Source organism: Chlorocebus sabaeus, chromosome 24 (assembly GCF_047675955.1).
Source record: "Chlorocebus sabaeus isolate Y175 chromosome 24, mChlSab1.0.hap1, whole genome shotgun sequence".
In the NCBI taxonomy this organism is placed as follows: Eukaryota; Metazoa; Chordata; class Mammalia; order Primates; family Cercopithecidae; genus Chlorocebus; species Chlorocebus sabaeus.
The window spans coordinates 69,238,876-69,253,995 of NC_132927.1; the positions used below are offsets into that span (position 1 = coordinate 69,238,876).

Consider the following 15,120-nt stretch of genomic DNA (forward strand, 5'->3'; position numbering starts at 1 on the left):
GTGGGCAGGGGCAGCTGGCTGTGTCAGGCCAGCCTGCGGGCGTCCAGGAGGGGCTGATGTCCCAGTGGAAAAGGTGGTGCTGACCGCATTTCCCTTTTCTATTTTTGGAAGTCGTCAGTCCTGGCAGATTCCTGACTAGCAGCCATGCGCTGAGGGAAGGAGGCGACTGCAGACCTCAGAGGTGAAGGGAAGGGCCCTGCAGTGTCTCTAGGCCCACGCCTTCCCGTTTTACAGATGAGGAGATTGAGGCTGAGGTCAACACGTGCTAATCCAAGACAGTGACTTCTGGATGGGCCCCTCTGCCATCATGGCTGCTGGCCCTACCCCTGAGAGGACACTCAGTCTGCAAATGCCAATTCCCCTCCATCACACGGGCTGCCGGGGCCCCCAGAGCAAAGCCACACAGGGAAGAAGCCCTGTGATTCTGAAGCTTAGAAGAAAGCCGTCTCTTGCACAGAACATCTTATAATATGCTCAGCCAGGCACTGAGGCTCTGTTTAAATCTGTTCCCAAAGCCTGACATGTTCCCAGGGGACATGTGTCAACATCCTGAGGATGGCGATGTTCCCTCTAGGTCCTGCCCACGCCTGTGCTCTGTCTAATGCTCGGCACACTGCTGGCTCCTCAGAGGACCCTGACACCAATGACAGACAGGCCGCCTGGGTTCTGGGGCAGCCCCCCAGGGACACGAGCACTGCCGTTGGAATGGAGGCTGGCTCGTTGGAGAGGCCAGACAAGGACAGGGAGGAGGACACCAGCAAAGTCCCCCAGAAGAGCAGTACACACGTATCCTCAGAACAGCGGGCTCCCTGGCAGAGGGCTCTGAGTTTAGGGACGTGGCCGCTGGCTCTCTGGACTTCGGGGAAACAGCAGAGGATAGCTTTTCCTAAATTCTTTGGGGTCAGGGGCTCAGGAATCACTGGTGAGGTCAGAAGTCCTAAATTCCTGGGAGATCCCACTTTGGAATCAGACCTGCTGGGGTCAAATCCCAGCCTTGTGAACGTGAAGAGGTCACCGAGCCTCTCTGATCCCATGAGGCCTGACTGCGACCTGCACTGCAGGGTACCTGGGCTGACACTGGTCACAGTGACACTCACTGAGCGGCCAGGATGCCCACTACCCACAGTGCTGGGGGCAGGGGTGACACTCCTGCCAGCCTCAGGACCACTGCAGGACAAAGGACTGAGATGGTGTTGCCTCCACAGCCTTTTGAAAAATCAGGAACGAGGCAGATGAGAGAGCAGTTCTTCCAATTCCTCACGCTGGGAGAAGGGTCAGCACACCTCCTGCGCGGGCAGCTTGCAGTGAGCGGTGTCTCCGCAAGCCCAGCGTGCCCCTCACCTCTCCCTGTGCTGGGCCGGGCTGCAATGGCTGCTAGCACGAAGGCTCGAAGCAAGCAGAGGAACACGGGTCTCTGGAACCTCCCGAAGCCCCTGGCACAGAGGCAAAGGTCTTTCCCACCCTAGCCTGCTGGAGAGCTCGGCTAAGGACCCCATGGCCACAGCAGCCCACACCTAGGCCCAGGGGAGGGCAGTTTTGGGCCAAGCCACCCCAACGGAGGGACCCACCTCCGTCAGGACTGATGACGACTCCGGCTTTGACACGTTGTGGCTGTTGAAGAAGATGGACTCACGGTCTGAAAAAGCGACAGGAAGGAGCTGACGTTAGAACCTCAATGCAGGGACCACACTGCCGCCACCTGACACCAGGGGGCAGCACCACCCCAGGCACACAACACGCGGCCCCGGGCTCTGCAGAGCTCTGGGCTCTAGTGAGCTGGGCACCATCAGGGCCTCTGATTCACCTTCTCCTCCCACATAAAAGTGACCGATGTAATGAGTCAAAAGACGGTAACCTCTGCTACCGTCTCACAGCATCACATCTGCTTTTCCCTGAGGCCCTGTTCCCAAAGTGCCCTGTCACCATACAGGGAAGGTTGTGGGGGGTGGGGAGGGCCGGGTGGGACAGCTAAACACCTGAATATCACCCCAGAGAGGGCCCAAGGTAAAGCGGTCTCAGTGTTATTTAGGCCAGTGCTCCCAGTCCACTCCCCAGCCCACAGGACTCTCTTTTGGGGAACGTGCTAGAGACATAGGGACAGGCTGCCACCAGCACGTGGGCACTTAAAATACAAAGGGTTCTGGTGGTTCTTAGCGACTTAGGGAAAAAAATAGGAAATCAGAGAACGCAGGCTTCCACAGGATCCATCCAAGAAAGCACACAGCACAATTTCTCTTTGGCACTGGAAGCTGGCAAAGAGAGTCTGAAATACCCTCACCCCACATGTCTGGCTCCTGCCTGCCTCCCACAACACCCAGCCCACTGGGGACCCGCAGAGGCAGACCAATCCCAAGAACAGTGAAAGTGCAAGTAGATCCCACAGTAGAAACGTCCTTGGGGAGTAAACCAAAGTCACTTGGGGGAACTGTCAGGTCGGTTGGTCAGAAACACACTCGTAGGCACTGGGAAGCACTGGCACGTGAATGCAAGAATTGCAGAACCATGAGCCTCAGGCTGAGGTCTGGAAAAGGCTGTCTGTCACCATCCCACAACCTCCCCCAACACTGGCACAGGACTGTCCTGGGCCGCTAGCCCCAGCAGCACCTCGAGTCCTTGCAGGGCAAGGCGTTGTGGCTCCTGCCCCCAGGATGCCATGCACATCCCTAGGACCCATGTGCGAGGACAGGAGGGCACTGGCTGAGGGGCGCTGCATGCCAGGGGCCATGCCAACGGGGCACCTGCTCTGGCTGCCAACAACCCCACCAGCTCCAGGACTCTACAGCGCCACAACAATCATGCATGAGAGAATGATTCGGGTGGAAGCCAAGCGGGCAGGCGCTGAGATGTACCTGGCGTCCTTCCCACTAGCGGGGCACAGAGGCCCGTGGCTGCCCTGGTGTGCCCGACAGTCCTCCTGCCACTCTGACCAGAGCCAGTCCAGATGGGGGGCATGAAAGATGGTCCTGGGGAGGAGCCTGGGGAAAATAAACACCCCGCAGGACATGCGTCATGAAGCCCCCAGGATCTCTACTCCCAAGGTACCGACAGCCAAGAAGAAGCCTGCGGGGATGGCATAAGCCCCATGGGCTTGAGGCTGGAGCAGGCTCGAGCAGCTGGGAGGGGAACACTGCCCACCTGCTCATCCTGTAGCCCAGCCTGGCTCAGCCCCTGAGCTCAGGGCACCTTCCCACCCATCTCCCTGCAGATCCTCAATAGCAGTTGCCCAGTGGCAGAGACGGCCCAGGGGGAAGAAGGGCCACCAAGCGCAGGTAGACACAGTATAGATCAGGGAGGCTGGGAAGTCTGCAGGAGTCACAAGGAGAACACGTGGGTGCTGAGTGGGTGCCAGGAAGGGCCAGAGCTGGGTATTCAGAGGGGCCGGCCAGTGTCTGCTGACCTGGACAGATCATGCAACCCAACAGCTTCTTCTGGTAGGAAGAGCCGGAGTCCAGGCCATTTCAAGAGGGGCTCGTTTCTCCTCCTGGCTAATTCTGTTTTTCTTTTTATTTTTTTGAGACAGAGTCTCACTCTGTTGCCCAGGCTGGAGTGCTGTGGCCCGAGCTTGGCTCACTGCAACCTTCGCCTCCCATGTTCAAGTGATTATCTTGCCTCCTGAGCAGCTGGGACTACAGGCACCCGCCACCATGCCTGGCTAATTTTTTGTATTTTCAGTAGAGATGGGGTTTCACCATGTTGGTCAGGCTGGTCTTGAACTCCTGACCTCAGGTGATCTGCCCACCTCAGCCTCCCAAAGTGCTGGGGATATAGGCATGAGCCACCGCACCCAGCCCCTCTGGCTAATTCTGACCTAGGAGCTCTGGCCAGACCATTTGGCAGGGCAGTGAGAGATGGCCTGGGCTCAGTTCCTCTCTATGTGCGGTCTGAGCAGGGGTCGGAGGGAGTGGGAGCAGCCTCCCGCGGCTGCCAGTCACCCCGGCGACGATGGACAGCTGAGGCAAGTGAGAAGGCATCAGGGAAAGAGACCTGGTGGCCAGCTCCAAGACAGCCGTTTCCTCCAATCCACCAGACCAGGGCGCTCCTCCCAGCATGTAGCGGCAAGCCCTCCTCATGACAGCACCCTGGATTTCGGGTGCCCCGTGCAGTGTGTTCCTGGACTAGCCCAACAGCGCCGGTGGAGAACTACCACCAACGTTCTACAGGGAGGGAGGGCAATGAAAGGAAGAATACGTGCTTTTCTTCTCAACTTATGGATTTAAAAAATAGGTTTAAAAGAAGAATTAAAATGATAAGATGAGCCCCCAAATATCCCAGCAACTCAGCAGTACAGCCATGAGCTGGGGCCACACTGCATTTAGTCTTATTTGCTTAATCTCCTCTCTCGGGAGGCAAATGGGATGGGAAGAATGTGTCCAGTGCTACAGATGGTGACCCAAGTCATCTTCCAGTTGCCATGAGTATCATCTCTGCAGAGGGACCACCTGAGCTGCCCTTTCCAAGTGGCTTCCCTCACCCAGTGGTATCCCAGGACACATTCTCTTTCCCTCAGAACCCCTCATCTCAGGCCACAGCTGACCCTTTTATTATTTCTCTCCTTGTATGCAGTTTCTCCCACCAGAATACAAACTAGAGGGCAGGAAGCTGGGTGCCTATCTAGTCCCTGACTGGATCCCCAGCAGCTCACGCAGGGCTGGGCACATGGTAGGTTTGACAAATGCTGTATCGCTGACTATTAAGAGGCTCTGGAGTGGAGTTCGGCAGACTATAGACTGTAAGCCCGGCCACCTGCACTTGCAAATAAAGTTTCATTGGAACACAGCCGTGCCACTCATTTACATATCTACAGCTGCTTTTGCACTACGATGGCAGCATTAAATAATTGTGATGGAGCTGGAAATGTTTATAATTAGGCCTTCTGCAAAAAAGTTTGCTGCCTCCCGCTCTACATGGTAGGAGGTACCACTCATACATGCCCAAGAGAAACAAGACTCAGGCTGGAGAAAATAATGGAAGGAACCTGAATAAAGCTGGGAGCCTGCGCCGCGTCCTCAGGGTAAAGATGAACAAGAAATAAACCCACTACACAGAAAGGGGGAGCAAAGGAACTCGCCCATCTCTACCCTGGCACAGGGTGGAGGGAGGGGAACAATCTCTCCCTGAATGCGAACCATGGGCAGAGAACACAAAATGTTCCTGGAGGATGGCACAAGCCACAACCTGACTTTAGCTCCAGCCAAAGCCTCTGCATGGATGCCACTGGCTATAAGGCACACTTGATTTCAGACGTCAACATGTAAAAAACAAAAGTGCAGCTGACAGGCAAAGGAGACTGGCAGTTGTAGAGTGAAGGCTCGTCTCCTTGTCTCTATCCCAGGTCCAGAAAAATCCCACTCAAGGAGCCCCCATCCCTGCGTGGCCATGGGAAGCTGGGGGACCTGTCATCAGGCAAAGGAAATTGGAAAGCTGGGGTGGGGGCCGGAAAGAGGCCACAGTCCCAAACCCCCTTTTCAGCTGGTCCAGCTTAAAGGGCTGCTGTTGCATTACACTTCTTATCCAGAAAGAGAATATACACGTAGAACCCACATTAGCTCCCTGGCACCATGCCCTAGAGATGGGGACACAGAATCCACTTTGGGGATGCAGAGACACACTAACAGTTACTTAGTTCACGTGAACAGAATAAACACTTCTCCTTTTTAGCTCTGTGTGTTTCTCTACTATTTGGGCTTAGTCTGCTTTTTTTTTTTTAAGAGGCAAGGTCTTACTGTCACCTAGGCTGGAGTGCAGTGGCACGACCACAGCTCACTGCAACCTTAAACTCCTGGGCTAAAGCGATCCTTCTGCCTCAGCCTCCTTAGTAGCTGGGACTGCAGGTGCACGCCACCATGCCCAGGTAATTTTTTATTTTTTATTTTTTGTAGAGATGGAGTTTCACTATGTTGCCCAGGCTGGTCTCAAATTCCTGGCCTCAAGCAATCTTCCCACCTAGGTCTCTTCAAAGAACTGGGACTATAGGCATGAGCCACCATGTCTGGTCTCCTGGCCTGCATTTTATGGCAAACCGGCAACCTAGAAATGGCCACACGAGAAGACGCACAGGCAAGGAGTTCTCGTCCTCACAGATACAGGGCAGGAGCCCGCACTCTGCTGCTAATGGTTCCCAGCGTCGAGACGGAAACTGATCCAGCATTTTGCAACCAGGAGGAAAAAGGAGAAAACAGAAAAAAAAAAAAAAAAACAACAGAAAAACCCAGGATGTCCCAAACCCTGAAAATACAGCCTTGAGTCCAGGAGCCACATGCCCAGCTAGGAAGGCCGTCTGCCCTCAGGAGGAAAATGAACACCTGCATGTTTCCAGAGTATCCACGCTCTGTATTGTGTCCACGGAAAGAGAAGAGGCATCTAGGGGAAGAAGGGCCGAGAGGGCGACCACAGCAGCTGCAGCCCCTCCACGCCGGGCGGCACACCAGCCAGGAGGTGTGGACAGCCACAGGCAGTCCCCGGACGAGGGATGCCAAGAGGACACATCTGCTTGCTCAGGTGGAGGTAAAGCAGCTGGTGTCTGAACGCTTCTGATGAGGTGGGTTCCCCTTGCTGAAAGAAATGTGTGGCTAATTTGAACAAGCCACAGCGGGGCAGTGAGTGTTCTCCAAGGGGTCCTCCTGGAAAGCTACTTATCCCAAGACACTGCCACTGTTCCAAAGGTTTCCAGAACGTGCCTTGAGATGCCTTCAGAAGCCACTAGAACATTCTTTTGAGCAGCTCCACTGCCAGCAAATCTTTAACTCAGTGTCCGTTTTTAAAATGGCTGAGGCTGGAGAGGGTGGTGAGCAGCGGGTGGAAGGAAGGCCCCTCAGTGCAGCAGGGTCCACAGGCTAATCCCTGGGGAGCTGCTTCTCAGGCCCAGTGACAACAGCTGAGAACGCCCTACGAGACACCCACGGGACCCCTAGACCACCGTCCACTGACTCAAAACCCGCTCACTGGCACAGTAGGAGTCCTGCACCTAAGAAGACCTGTGATCCGGCAGCTGCTGCTTCTAACAGAGCGTAACTCACCCTGGCAGCTACGCAGGCAGCAGCAGGCAACTCTGTCTCAGGCTTCCCCAGGGAAAATGAGACCCAAGGTAAAGACAGCTCAGTGGGAAACAGCAGGCAGCACCTGCCCTCGCCTCCCTGGAAGGCCAATACACACCATGCTGGCCACACCTGTCCCAGCGTGTTCCTCCGTGAATATCATTATTGTGTGGGTCCTCAGGAAGCGCCCTAGGGATAGAACACTTCTGGATGTGTTCTGGAGTCTATGGTGGTTCAGGTGGGTGGGGCCCCCTACAATAACCCAGGGAACAGGGACATTTTACTAGTTCCCCAAGACCTCTTTATCCACCGTACACAACTCTTTCCAGGGATGGAGCACCTCTCCATCCCACCAAGAACACAGGGTGGTGGGGGCAGTGCCGAAGGACAGGCAGCTGCTGCCACATCCCAGCTGGGCCCCCGAGTCTTGCTCAGCCCAAGATGACGAGAGGAGCGGTTACCTGATGTGCCTGCGGAGAAGTTCTTGAGTGAGGGCCTCTGGACCACAGTGTAGGACTCGCCAACCACGAACACCTTGTACAGGACGGCGTTGTGGTTGATGAAATTCTGGACCACACAGGGGGGCTGGATGGCATTCAGGCCCTCCTGGTTGAACACGATAGCCATCTGGGAAGACAAGGGGTCAAAGGCTCTGTCAGAATCCACCATCCTCTCAACCTCCAACACACAGGTGTGTCAGCTGTCCAGAGCACCTCCACCAAGGCCCATTCCTGGTCCCGTGGCATGAGGACTCCCCGAGAGGAGCCTCAACCCAGGGTGAGTGGAGTGGAGCGAAGAACACCTGGGGATGCATCCCTTCTGCCACGGGGTAGGAGGTCCTCCCTCCACTGGGTCTGCCATGTGAGATTGAGCTGGCTGTGAGCTGCACAACTTCCGACAGTGTGGAGCCACTCGTCGCACTGTGGTCCAGGGAATGGGACCCCTGAGGTTGTGTGCTACTCAACCCTCTGACATCCTAAAGGATCCTCCACAAAGACCCGGGAGGAGGGGGAAGGAAACAGATGACTCAGGCACAGGAGTCAGGAGGCCTTGGGTCAAAGCCTGTCTGATGACAACGGCTGCCTCTTGTCGAGCAGCTGTGACAAGCCGGGCTCTGTTCTGAGCACGTACACGAGTTACCTCGTGTCTCCCTTACAATGCGCCTCTGAGGTGAGCATACAACCTTTCACAGATGAGGACGATGAGGCACTGAGAGATTCAGTGACTGCCGGACCGTGAGCGAGCCCGGGATGGAATCGGGTCTGCACAGCACCCAGCCGCACCCCTACACACGGAGCCACAGGACACTCGACAAACAACAGGCCTTTGCGCTTCTGGTCCCCGACTCCTCTAGGGAAAAAGGTCCCCGACAGGAGGATCTGGTAGGGGCTGAGGTAGGGAGTGCACAGGGGCAGCTGCCAAAACCCTCTCAGCCCCGGCCAGCACGGGCTCTGCCCAGGGCCTGCTCTGAGGACAGAGGGGTGGGCCCTCGGCTTAGTGGATCCAGCTGCTGGTGCCAGGGTCACGGCTAATCCCTCAGCCCGAAGGGCCCCAGGAAGGAGCCACCAGACGGCTGGGGCTGCTGAGCAGGGATAATGGGCCCTGGACAGCTGGTTGCCTCCCCAGCTGCCACCCCTCATGTCAGCTGTCACGGAGCGCCAGCCCTACGTGCCTGGAGCTCAGCTGGGCAGGACAGACGTGGCAATCCAGGCCACATGGGAAAAACAGAAAGTGTGTGTCTGTGCTGGGAGTGCTGGGGGGCAGCGAACGTCTCCTCAGCCTTCTGACAAGAATAAAGGACAGGAAAAACACAAGCAGCTCTGGAGCCAGGCAGGGGCTGGAGTGCCTGCTTGGCACTTGCTGTGTGAGCCCAGGCTGGGCCCCCGCCCTGGTTAAGTGCCACTGTCTTCCTCTGTAAAATCATGGGTGGCTGCAGGGGTGCTCCGGGACTTTCAGCTAAGTTATAGCTAAAAAAAAAAAAAAAATTTCCACTATGGAGCAAATGAGTACCCTCACACTGGCCCCAAAACAAAACAAAAACCCAAATGGTTCTGTGAACATAAAATGAAGACAGAGTGGTTTAGCAGAAATGGTCCTGATTTTGGTTGGGTCTGGGGCTGGGAGATTCAGAGGCAGGGAGTGGGTGGGCTGGGATGCAGATGAGGACTCTGGATCAGAAGCACCTGCTGGCCTATCTAAAGCCCACCATGCACAGTGCTATTCTCCACCCCTGCTGTACTTGGCTTCCCCGGGTACCCCTGGAATCTGTGAGAAGCTTGTCCCCCAGCCTCTGCCTATCTGGTGGACAGTGTCCACCCCAGAAGGCACGTCCCTGTAATGCTAACACACCCCGTCTGTACACAAGAGTCTGCTAGGGGTCTCTGAGTACGTGGGACATGGTGGCACACCTTGTTGGCAGTGGACCCAGACAGCCTGCTGGGGAGTGTGGGGTGGGGAGGGATGCCTGTATGAACATCCTGGAGGCAGACGGCTAGAATGAGGGGTGATTTATAGCTTCCCCAGAGTGTGCTGACCCCATACTTGAGGGCTAAGAGTCCTGAGGCCCAGAACCTCCATCCCCTTTGGCAAGTACCCGGCAGGCTCCAGGGCAGCTGGTTCCGACAGCTCATCCAGCAGTCCACCCAGGCAACCCTGGCAGTGACCCCTCATCCTTCACAGAAGCCGCTACGTCTCCAATCACAAACGTGGACGGATACTCTGGGTGGCTGGGGAATTTGCCAAAGTCGCACAAACGGCAACACACAGCACCAGAATCAGTCCCAGGTGTGGGATTCCACAGCCCCGGCCCTCAGGCCTCAAGTGACTCGCAGAAGTGGCTCCCTCCTCCCCGGCTGCCCGGTTCTGAGTTAGGCTGATCTAATCACACTGATGACTGCGCTCGTGCTTCCGTCAGTAACACCCAAGCAACTGACACACAGAGGAACCACCGGGTGGTGGAAAGGGGTTGCTGGAAGGCGGGCAGGCAGGTACTGGGGCCGAGGGGGGCCTTCCTGCTCCCTCCCTGACCGGGCACATCCCAGAGGGTGCTGCCAGCACCGGGCACAGAGCCCAGGCAGGCTGCGGCAGGAGGGCCAGCACCCACAGGAAGACCACATGAGGGCTCCCGATTTCAGACAACTGACAACGGGACGGGCGGGCTGTCCCCACACTCCTTCCCATCACAGCACGCGCCACGCTACGCCAACACTGTCTACTGACAGTTCCCTGGAAGTACAGGCCAGAGACAAAGAGCAGTACATAACCCAGGAAAGGCCCATGCTGCTGAGTCTTCCCCTTTTAGTCGTGAGCTCTGGGGAGCATTTCTGTTGGTGGGGCCTTCCAAGGACAGGCCTTCCCCAGAGAGCCCACTCCGGTCAGATGCCTGTTGCCCAGCACACCTCCACATGTGCCCAGTGGGGAGACCCCAGGCAGGGCTATGTCCAGGGCAAACACAAGGCCCCAGGTGTGGCTCCTGAGGGTGGTGCGGGCCCTGGCCCCAGCGAAGCCCCTAAATGACCATCCACTCCTCTAGTCCCCAGAGTCCTCACAGGCTCCTTAGCTCTCTCTAGGGACAGGACTCACATCCTATGCATCTGTTCCCTGGTCCCTGTGGTCCTCAAGGTGGTCGGGAACATCATAAAGTGAATAAAAGAACGAATGGGTGGGTGGGTGACTCGTGAATCAAAGCATTCCATGGGGTTGATTCCAAGCGGCCCCCCCTTTCCTCCCTGGCCCGTCTCAATTCAGCAGCATGGCAGACCCCTGTGACAGTGACAGCCTTCTCGGAGCTAACAGCCCTCATGTGGGCCCAGCCCAGTGCCTGCCACAAAACAGGCCCTCGAGGAGATGACACTGATGGCCCAAAGGACAGACAGTCCTGCAGGGTGGGCTGCACTGGGGCATGACTCGCATGAGCTCCCCATGGACCAAATGTGTGCCCCAGAATTGCTACGCTGAAGCCTGCGCCCCACTGTGGTGGTATCTGGAGGTGGGGTGTCTTTGGAGGTCTTCAGGGCGGGGCCCTTAAGATGGGATTAGTGCCCCTATCAGAAGAAATTAGAGAGCTTGCTCTTGCTTTCTATCCCTCCCCATTGACACACACAGGAGGCCATGTGAGGACACAGGGAGAAGGTGGCCATCTGCAAGGTAGGAAGAGAGCCCTCACCAGAAACTGACCCTGCTGGCACCCTGACCTGGGACTTTCAGCCTCCAGGGCTGTGAGAAAATAAATGTGGCGAAGCCACCCAGCGCCTGGGGTTTGTTATGGCTGCCAGAGTTCAGACAGGCTCCACAGAGGACAGGTGGGTCCCGAGCACATCCTCCTGCCTTAGGGACAGGACAGACATTGGGGTGAGGTTGCAGACAGTGTATGGCGCCACAGCACTCCTGCTCCATTCCTCTGAAGTCCCGGGAAGGGAAGGAGGCTGTCTACCAAGGAGCCGGGACTAACAGCAGGGCAGGAGCAGTGACAGTGAGGAATCTGGCAGGGTCGCAATGAGACACGACGAGCTGAAAGGATGGGGGTCGGGGGCCACAGACAGTCAGATCTTCTTCCACTCACCTCATGAGAGTTGGTGCCATGAGCCACTCTGGTTTTGCAAACTATGGGTTGGGGAGAGAAAAGCAGAGAGAAATTAGTGAGGCCATTCACCCACAAGGAGGGGTATTTGGCACGTCTAGAAAGGAACTCTAGCTGAGACACACACTCTGGACACCTGGTCTCTGCACTGAGGGTGACGTGCGGGTAGACACTCCCAGGCCAGGCAGCAGAGCACATTGCCCTGTGCCCCCCACCAGGACCCGGTTTCTGTGGTGTGGGTGGAGGTGGGACCCAGGGCCATGTGCTCGTCCATCCCCGGGTGAGCTTAAATCCAGAGGGGACTATAAACCCCGCCCCTCCCCCATGCTGGCCTAGGCCTACAGCGCCTGCCCTCAGGTGGAGCTGGGGTGGTACGCACTGAACGGGAAAGCCAGGCCGTTCTTCTCCAGCAGCCGCATGGTGTCATCCCCGCACAGGCTCGTGAGCTCCATGAAGGGCGGTGAGCAGATCCTGTCGTCTAGGGCAGAGGGGAGGCCTGGTCAGCACAGCTCCTGGACAGCTGCCCCAGGCGCACATCCTGCAACAGCCCACCCCGCCCCAGGGGCCTTCCACGCCCTCGTGCTCCTGGATCTGACCGTCCTCAAACTCTGCAGTCCCATGTGCTCGTGTGTGTGGACAGTAACCACAGGCCTGCCGTTACACTGTCTAATAACATTTCTGTAATTACAAAACTCGTGTATGATCACTGTGTAAAATCCAAAGAGCACAGAAAAGTAAAAAATGGACATATTCACAGACATTACAACTACTACCCCACCACTGTGGCCTTTTAGCCACGTGTACATTTACACACAGAGCGCTTTATAAACAGGATCCTGTTTTGTAACCTGAGTCCTAACTTAATAAGCCATGACCATTTTTCTGGTTCAATAAAGACTTTCCCATCATGTGATACACTTGCTTCATAATAATCGCAGTGACAATACAGCTCTTAGCATGTGTCTAGCGCTGTGCCGAGGGCTTTGCCGGCATCACCTCTACGTTTGCAAAATAATCCCATGAGGAGGAAACTGGGGTCAGAGAGATTAAGAACTAGCTGGTGGTAACACAACTGTTTCCACATGGACACTGCCTGACCCCTCACCTGCCGACTACTTAACATAATTGAGGGCATCACATGGAGCTCCAGAGGTGGCCTCCCCGGCATGCTCACTGCATTTCCGCTGCACGCTCCAGCCCAGGCCGCGCCTGGTCCCCCTGCCAATGGCTTCTCGCCCTTCACAGGTTGGCCCCTCCCAAGCCCCTCTCCAGGCCCACCCAGTGGATTCTAAGGGTGAGCCCAACTTTCTAAAACCCTCGAAAGCTGACCTATTCTCTTCATCCTGACTCATGCCCGGCACCGAGCAGAGGGAAACAAGATTTTTTATGGGATAACAAAACGTATTTGGAATTGCTCTGCTGATGATAAAACTACTGGTTTTTTATTATTGTTTCTTGTCATTGTCCCCCTTCCCTGATAAGACCACAGAGGTGGGACCACCCTGTACTTCAGGGCACAGGGGCCAGGAAAGGCTGAGCGTGAGTGGGGCGGGGGCGACTGGTCTGCCACCCACAGGCTTGGAAACCAAACCAAAAGTAAACAGAGCGAGGCGGCCTGTCTCGAGCTGCTAGCTACTTGGCTGGCTAGGAGGTCAGGACATTAAATCAAGGTAGATCCAGCCTCATTTATCTCATAAAAACAAATGCCAAGAATTACACAGAGCATATAAAAGTGCTTTTATCTCCCTCCTCATCCTCATTCCCCTTTTCCCTCACTCCTACCCTCACAGTCTAAACTCCAAACAGAAAGATTTGGGGGGTTGCAGTTTCTCTGGGGCACTGGGAGGGTGGTCTGGAGCCAGCGTTTCCCCAGCCCCCGGCAGACAGTGATGCAGGCCCTCTGCACAGAGGCCTATTCAATCGGCAGCAGTCCCTGACAGTGTGCAGAAACAGAGGCCCCAAGGTCATACAGTGGTCAACGGCAGAGCCAGGACAAGGAGCCAGGCTCACCTGGCAGCCCAGGAGAGGGGAAGTCAGGAAAGTTAGGGCCGGGGGCGGGTGGGGAGCTGGTGCTCAGCTGAAAGCCATTTTCCAAACGAGGCCCCAGGCCGGGTGGGAATGCTGTGAGGGCTGGCAGGCCCTCCATGGCTGTCAAGGGAGGAAGCAGTCTGTGCAAAAGCCTCCTTGCTGCAAACACACAGCCCCTGCAACCCAGTCCCAAAGGATATGGTGCTCAGGCCTGAATGAACCGGAGGGTTCTGCCGTAGGCAGGCTTCAGACGGGCGCTCACCAGCCTGGGCTCCACCCTTGGCCCCTCCTCCCACAGGAAGATCTGGAGGCTGCTGGGGTCAAACAGGCCACCTCCTGTAAGAGCTTCCAGGCTCCCTACGGCCCTCAGAGTTTTTAGAGCAGGTGAATCAGCTTGGCTTTCAATTTCAATGCCCTCCTCAACTGTCCCTCCCCAGCCTGGCCCATCCAAGCTTTTACATAATGTCACTAGTGGCCAGTAGCCAATGTCTCAAAACACGGCATGTGTTCCATGCCAGACACTGTCCCACGTAGTTACACAGTAACTCATTTACCCTCATAAGAACCCCACAAGGAAGCACTCCTGTCCCTTAGAATTTTACAGATGAGGAAACTAGGGCACAGAGGTGGCATTTCCCTGCATAGAGTTCCACGGTGAGCCAGTGGTACAGCCAGAAGGTCATACCCGGTCCATCTGACTCCCAGGCCCCTGCTGTTGGCTACAGCCTCCCTTGCAGAAAAAGTGCCCATGGAGCTCCCTGGCTCCAGGGGTTCCTAACAGCGTGCTACTCTGCTCTGTGGCAAACCTCGTAACAATAGCAGTCGCAACACACAGAATCAACCAAGGCAATACACCATATTAATAAAGGACAAAAACCACACGATCATCTCAATGGATGCAGAAAAAGCATTTGAAAAAATCTAACACACTTTCATGGCAAGAACATTCCACAAACTAGGAACATAAGGGAGCTTCTTTAACCTTCTAGAAAAACCCAGACTCCTCAGTGAAAGACTAGACACTTCCCCTAAGATCAGGAACAAGATAAGGAGGTCTGCCTCTGCCACTTCTATTTAACACTGTACTGGAGGTTCTAGCCGCGGGCATTAGGCAAGAAAAATGAAACAGCATACAGAGTGGAAGGGAAGAAGTGAAACCATCTCTATTTGCAGATAATAGGATCTTATACATAGAAAATCCCAAGGAATGCACATATTTAAAAAACCTCCAAAACCATTAGAGCTAATAAATGAGTTTAGTAAGGTTGCAGGATACAAGAAAAGCAACTGTACTTTTTTAATTTTTAAAAAGGATATTTATGGGTCTGGTGTGGTGGCTCATGCCTGTAATCCCAGCACTTTGGGAGGCCAAGGCAAGCAGATAACCTGAGGTTGGGAGTTCAAGACCAGCCTGATCAACATGGAGAAAACCTGTCTCTACTAAAAATACAAAATTAGCCGGGCGTAGTGGTGCATGCC

At 55.5% G+C, this 15,120-nt stretch overlaps 1 protein-coding gene across 3 annotated transcripts in view; it reads right to left on the reverse strand.

Annotated features, from left to right (window-relative positions):
* ITPK1 (inositol-tetrakisphosphate 1-kinase) overlaps positions 1-15,120 on the reverse strand; it is a 180,109-nt gene that overhangs the window by 10,355 nt on the left and 154,634 nt on the right. For all 3 annotated transcript variants that reach the window (XM_073011279.1, XM_037984412.2, XM_037984415.2), the window contains 4 exons: positions 11,993-12,091; positions 11,596-11,636; positions 7,496-7,661; positions 1,569-1,636 (listed from right to left, as the gene is read on the reverse strand). In XM_073011279.1, coding sequence (XP_072867380.1) covers positions 1,569-1,636; positions 7,496-7,661; positions 11,596-11,636; positions 11,993-12,091 — 374 coding nt within the window. The remainder of the gene's footprint in view (positions 1-1,568; positions 1,637-7,495; positions 7,662-11,595; positions 11,637-11,992; positions 12,092-15,120) is intronic.